The sequence below is a fragment of the Vidua chalybeata genome, chromosome 10, assembly GCF_026979565.1.
Source record: "Vidua chalybeata isolate OUT-0048 chromosome 10, bVidCha1 merged haplotype, whole genome shotgun sequence".
Classification (NCBI taxonomy): domain Eukaryota; kingdom Metazoa; phylum Chordata; class Aves; order Passeriformes; family Viduidae; genus Vidua; species Vidua chalybeata.
Window position 1 is genome coordinate 21,475,351 of NC_071539.1, and position 5,705 is coordinate 21,481,055.

Here is a 5,705-nt window from a genome sequence, read left to right on the forward strand (position 1 = left end):
ACTCCAGTTCTCAGAAGGGCTTTTGAGTTAGCACAAACCACCATCACTTCTCCTTTCGCCTCAGTGACCCCCGAGGAACAGAGCAGCACTTCCCCAGGTAGTGCTTGCTGCCCTGGGAGAGGCAGAGCTGCTGGGAGCAGAGCTGGGTGAAGGAAACCCCCGGGCACTGCTGGAGCGGCCGCCCGCAGGAGCGGGGCTTGCACAACAAGGAGGAAGGATTTCTCTTGCGTCCTTTGTATGTTTAATCCAGCAGTCACTGGAGAAACATAAATCCATGATAAAATATCGCCGAGGCATGTAATTTACTCTCCTGCTTTTCAATTGATATTGTTGCGACTTGGGCTGTTTCTAATGGACTTTACTAACCCAAACTGTGACTTAGTGAAGAAACAACACCCCAAAATGTGTCTTTCAGCCCTGCTGACAACGCCTGTCTTTATCAGTACACACACATGTTGCATGATCAGGGTTGCCTGCGAGTTTGGCAGTGCTGGCAAGAGCAGTGTGGAAAGCTGTCGCTACTGAGCTTTCCACGGTGCCCAGGTGATGTTTGCTCCAGCCTGGGGCACTTTGTGGAGGCTGGTTGCAGATCTGGAAGAGATTTTGAATTGGCTACAGGTGGGAATAAATAAAAGGAACTGCCGGAAGGTGTGGGGGGGAAAGCAGTGCTGGAGAAAATTGTCACAGAATCCCAGAATGGTCTGGCTTGGAAGGGACTTTAAAAACCCATCTGGTTACAACACCTTCCTCTAGATCAGATTGCTCCAAGCCCACTCCAGCCTGGCCTTGAACACTTCCACGGATGGGGCATCCTCAGATTTTCTGGGCAACCCGTCCTTTCAGCCAAGGAATGTTTGATGTCGTGTCCACTCAGCTCTCACCAACCCCAGCTGAAGGTTTCTGCTGAAGACACGTTCCTTGAGGATTCCCAGCGCTCCATCACCAGACACAGCCCTCACCCTTTGGGTACTGTTAGGGCAGGAATGGCAGCTCTCCCAGCACCTCCTGTCCTGCATCCATCAGGTTTCCATCTTGACCACCTCAGAGGGGTTATCACCTGTACTCCTGACCACCTCCTATTATTGACTATTCCCAAGCCCTTCCTCTTCCTCAGCCATTAGTAAGGGCTGGACATGCCACACCGGGTTTTCACCATTTTCAGCAGCTTCTCCTTGAGCATGAGGAAGATGACGACGAAGGCCACCAGGAGCGTCAGGCCGGTGGGCAGAGCCAGCACCAGGTAGAGCAGCGCCAGGTCGGCCGTCTGCCATCGGCAGCTGCGCAGGACGGGCTCGGGCAGCGCGCCGGGGCTCAGCGCGCGGGAGCCGTGGCTGCAGGTCACCTCCCGCCCGTCGGGGACGCGCAGCCCCTCAGCCTGCTGCAGGGCGTCCCACCAGCCCAGCGTGCAGCAGTTGTAGGGGTTTCGGCTGAGGTAGATCTCCCGCAGGCTCCTCCCCAGCGGCACCTGCACCACGTCCAGCGGCAGCGCCGGGAGGCAGTTGTCCCGCAGGTCCAGGCTGCGCAGCCTCAGCGTGCCCAGCGAGGTGGGGAACGCAGCCAAGGAATTCCCGGAGAGGTCCAAGCGCACGAGGCTGTTCAGGGCAGAGAAGTCCACGGCGGTGGAAGAGAGGCTGGTGTTCCTCAGAGACAGCACCTGCAGTGTCAGGACAAGGTCCTGCAGCCACCCCAGGTCCCCAGACAGCGCCTGGCGGTTGTCAGAGAGGTCCAGATGAATCAGCGATGTCCCCTGGAAGGGGCGGCCGCCCATGCCCTGCAGACCACAGCCGGCCAAGGAGAGATGGGTCAAGGTCTCCACGCCCCTGATGTCCACGCAGGCGAGACTCTCGGCCTCACCTGGCTGGGGACAGAGGTGAACCCGGTTGCGGCTGAGGTCCAGGGTAGTGATCTTCCTGGTGTGGGTGAAAATCCCGGGAGGAAGAGCCTGCAGCCTGTTGGTGCTGAGGTTGAAGAGCTGCAAGCTGGGCAGGATGTCCCCAACGCCCACCTTCACCCCCAGCTCCACCAGCTGGTTCTGGCTGAGGTCCAGCTCTGTCAGCATGGCCAAGGGGTCCTCCTCTGACAGGTGAAATGCCTCCAGGCAGTTCTGGTTGAGCTTCAGGTGGGTCAGGGCAGGCATCTGGGCCAGGAAATCATCTGGCAGACCCCAGACCTCGTTCTGGCTCATGTCTAGGAGGCGCAGGGAGGAGAGGTTGCTGTGGCAGAGCTCGTCCCAGAGCCTGACCGTTGTGATGTTGGTGGAGTTGCCATCAATGATCAGGAACTGCATGGTGACGTTGGCCAGGGAGGTGCCGTTGGGGAGACGCTGGTAGAAGCTCATCCTGTTGTCCTGCAGCAGCAAGGAGTGCAGCTTGCTCCTCCGGGGCAGCACAGGGAAGAACAGGAGGCGGTTGTGGGACAGGTCCAGCACCTCCAGCTCAAAGAGGTCATCGATTTCCAGGGTCAGAAACCACTCAATGACATTGTTGCTGACATTGAGCACCCTGAGCTGGGTCAGGCCAAACCCCACCAGACACGGGAGGTAGTTGTAAGCTATGTTGAGCCTCTGCAGCCTCTGCAGCCCTTCAAAAGCATTGTCAATCTCAAAGATGTAGTTCTTCTCCAGGTTCAGCTCCAGCAGCTCTGTCAGGTTTGTGAAGATGGATGAGTCCAACCTCATGATGATGTTCCTGGCCACAGACAGGGACTCCAAGGAAGAGAGGTTTGAGACTAAAACTGATACCATGTCCTCCCTGAGCTGGTTTCCAGCCAGATCCAGCATCCTCAAGGCCGGCAGAGCAGAAAGGGCAGCGGCTGTCAGCGAGTAGTTGGTGAAGAGCAGGTTGTCTGTCAAGGAGAGCACCTCCAGGCCTTGGCTGCTGAGGAAGGCACCGGGCTCAATGAGCTCCAGCCGGTTCCTGGTCAAGCTGAGATGCCAGAGCTGGTGATACAGGAGCAGAGAGGCATTGCCCAGGACCTGGATAGTGTTGTCATCAAGAAACAGCTCCTCAGTATCGCCTCGAAGGTTTACTGGGATGGAACTCAGCCATCTGCCAGTGCAGTCCATGATGCTCTGCACCTGAAGGAAGATGAGAATATATCACACCACCATGGGGGACAGGAGATGAAGAGGGAGAAGTCTGGGGAGCACAGTAAGGGGGGAGGAGGCAGCTCTTTGGATGTAGCCTTGGCACACCAGTCCACTCCAAGCCAGTGGCTGGGATGGAGAAGGTCTGGAGATGCTGAGCTGCCTGGGCTTTGCCAGGCAGGACCAAGCACTCAGAGGGGTGAGGGTTCACAAGAGAGGACTTACAAGCTCACAGCCCCCAGGAGATGGTGCCCAGGCTGCATCCATCCCGCTTCCCCATCCCACTGCCAGGAGGAGAAGAAGCAGGGAGAGACCAGGGAGCGGGGCCTCCATCTCAGTGGCGGCACTCCTGTGGAGAGGGAGGCACAGGTGAGGAGGTCAGAAGCTGCAAACTGTTCACCCCAAAAGGCCCAGGTGATCTGGGCTACCAGGAGCTGCCCATGGAAGAAGGGGCACAGGGCTTTGGCACTGAGCCCACCCACCCCAGCAGAAGCCCTCGTGGGGCTATCCCAGTTTGAGCCTGGAAGGCAGGGGAAGAGCAGGGACGGGGGTGGCAGCTCAGTCTCAACGCACAGGGGAAGGCACCGTCACTGCTGCACAGCTGCTCGTGAAGGCCATTGAGCTGCATCCTTCGAGCAGGGTGTCAGCCCAGCTGGGCTTGTATGCCCCTTCTTGGCACCAAACAGTCCCCCAGGGGACACCAACCAACCCCCACCAAGTCCCCCCAGTGTCCATCCCTGCTGGGGGCCCTTCCAGGGAAGCAGAGGCTCTCCAGCAGGAGCTGCCCCATTACTGACCTGGTGGGACCGGAGCTGACGGCATTTGCATCTGGGGAAAAGCTGAAACTCAGGCAAATGAGCAGTGAGGGCTCGGTGAGTGTTTGACACACGGCACTTTCACACCTGCCACTGCATGAAGGAGAAACAGGGTTATTTTGGGCAGCCCAGGTAGCCAGAGCCTCGCAGCACAGAGGGAGCAGGGCATGTCCTGGGCTGTCTCCTTCCTTTGGACAGCCAAAGTGTTGAGCTGGTGCTTTATCAAAGCAGGATTTATTATGCTGGGGGAGATGGAGAGGTAGTCCCCTTTCCCCAGGCTGCAACTGACACACAGCACCTTTTGCCCTCTCACGTCCTTGGAGTCCAGCAGCAACTCATACCCAGGCACAGTGGCAGGAGAGGGACCCTGCTGTCCTGGACCTTGGTCCTGGCTGCACCCAAAGAACACCAGTTTTGATTCTGGCTCCTGAACCCCTCTGTAGAAGCTCCCACTTTCCTTCACCCAGCTCAATCTTTCTCGGCTTCTTCCAACGCCAGGAGCACCTCCATCCTCCCAGTGCTCCCTGGAGCTGGTGGGATGGCACCTGTCCAGCCAGGAGAGGAGCCAGCAGCCCCAGCAGGAAACCCTTGCCCACAGCCCTACACCAGAGCCCACATCCAAGAGCTCTGGGAGCTCCCAGCGTGCTCCCAGCCCCTCACACCAACCCTGGCATGGGCCCACACAGCCACAGCTCTTCGAGCATGGGTGCTAGTGACACACAGCCAGCACGGGTCCCCAGACTGGCACAGGGAGCCCCCGTGGTGTTTCCCCCAGCACAGGTATCGGGGGGCAGTTACTCACCGCGTGGAACAGCGCGTGGGCTTTGGCACGGTCCATGCTGCAGCCCCTCAGCCGCGCTCAGAGGGGTCCTGGGGACAGGGCTAGGGGTGTCCACGGGGTCCGTGTGCCACCCAGGGGGTCTGTGTGCCACCCGCCGGGGCCGTGTGCCACCCGCCCTCTCGCTGAGCACCAATATAGCCTTTGCGGAAGGAGCCAACGGAAACTGCAGTCACATGGAGGCAGCGAGCGCGGCCCGGCTCTCGCTTTACTGCTCGCAGCACTCCCAGCCCGGGTCATGCACTCACACACGGCAAGGAGGAACCACGGGGCCCACAGGCAGCGAGGGGTACAGGCCGTCACACAGCCCCTGGGGACAAGCCAGCACTGGGAACAAGCCTTGCATGGCGACTCCTCTGCACAGCTCCAGCAGCAGAACCCCCAGCTTGAGGTTTCAGCTCACAGAGGTGGTGACCGGGGGTGGTTCTGCCCTGCACAGCCATGCCATCGCTCCTGCAGGATGGAGAAATGCCACCCCTGCATGGCACCTATTCCCTCTGTGTCCCTCCAGACCCCTCTTGCCTCCAAGCTCAGGGGTTTGACAGGAGCCAAGGGATGTGCATCCTGTGGGGGAAGAAGGTGCTGTTATTTCCTGTTGCATCCCAAGCCAAGGCTGGACATGTCCCAGATGTTGAGTCTCCAGTAACTTTGGGATGTCAGTGCCTGTCCCTCACATTGTCTAAATGAGATTCAGAACGCTCCTATCCCCCTGCTCCCAGACCTTTGGGTGTCCTGGGGCTGCTCGGGATTTCAGCAAAGCCAGCACCCAGGGCCCCAAGTCAAAACCACCCAGATGCAGGGACCTCCTGAGTGCTAGTCCCTGTGTGAAAGTCAGTAGAAATGGCTTTTCCTGCAGCTGCCAGGAAACAAAGATCCACATTTCCAAGGCAATATGCACAGGGAGGTCCCCTTCCTCTTCAGCCCCATCTACCCCTGCTCTTCATCTCCCCACTCCATGTCTCACCCT

At 58.8% G+C, this 5,705-nt stretch overlaps 1 protein-coding gene across 1 annotated transcript; it reads right to left on the reverse strand.

The window, feature by feature from the left end:
• Positions 1–403: 403 nt before the first annotated feature.
• On the reverse strand, positions 404–4,833 carry NRROS (negative regulator of reactive oxygen species). The gene is made up of 4 exons (XM_053952202.1): positions 4,703–4,833; positions 3,883–3,993; positions 3,311–3,434; positions 404–3,076 (listed from the first exon to the last, which is right to left on the reverse strand). Exons 3-4 carry the CDS (start codon positions 3,416–3,418, stop codon positions 1,118–1,120), a joined length of 2,067 nt encoding a protein of 688 aa, XP_053808177.1. The 5' UTR covers positions 3,419–3,434; positions 3,883–3,993; positions 4,703–4,833; the 3' UTR covers positions 404–1,117.
• Positions 4,834–5,705: the final 872 nt, after the last annotated feature.

Bases quoted from the DNA above. Each gene is read 5' to 3' on its own strand.
- NRROS (XM_053952202.1), bottom strand. From the start codon at position 3,418: ATGGAGGCCCCGCTCCCTGGTCTCTCCCTGCTTCTTCTCCTCCTGGCA. The intron at 3,077-3,310 runs GTAAGTCCTCTC...ATCTTCCTTCAG, and splicing joins CTCCTGGGGGCTGTGAGCTT to GTGCAGAGCATCATGGACTG.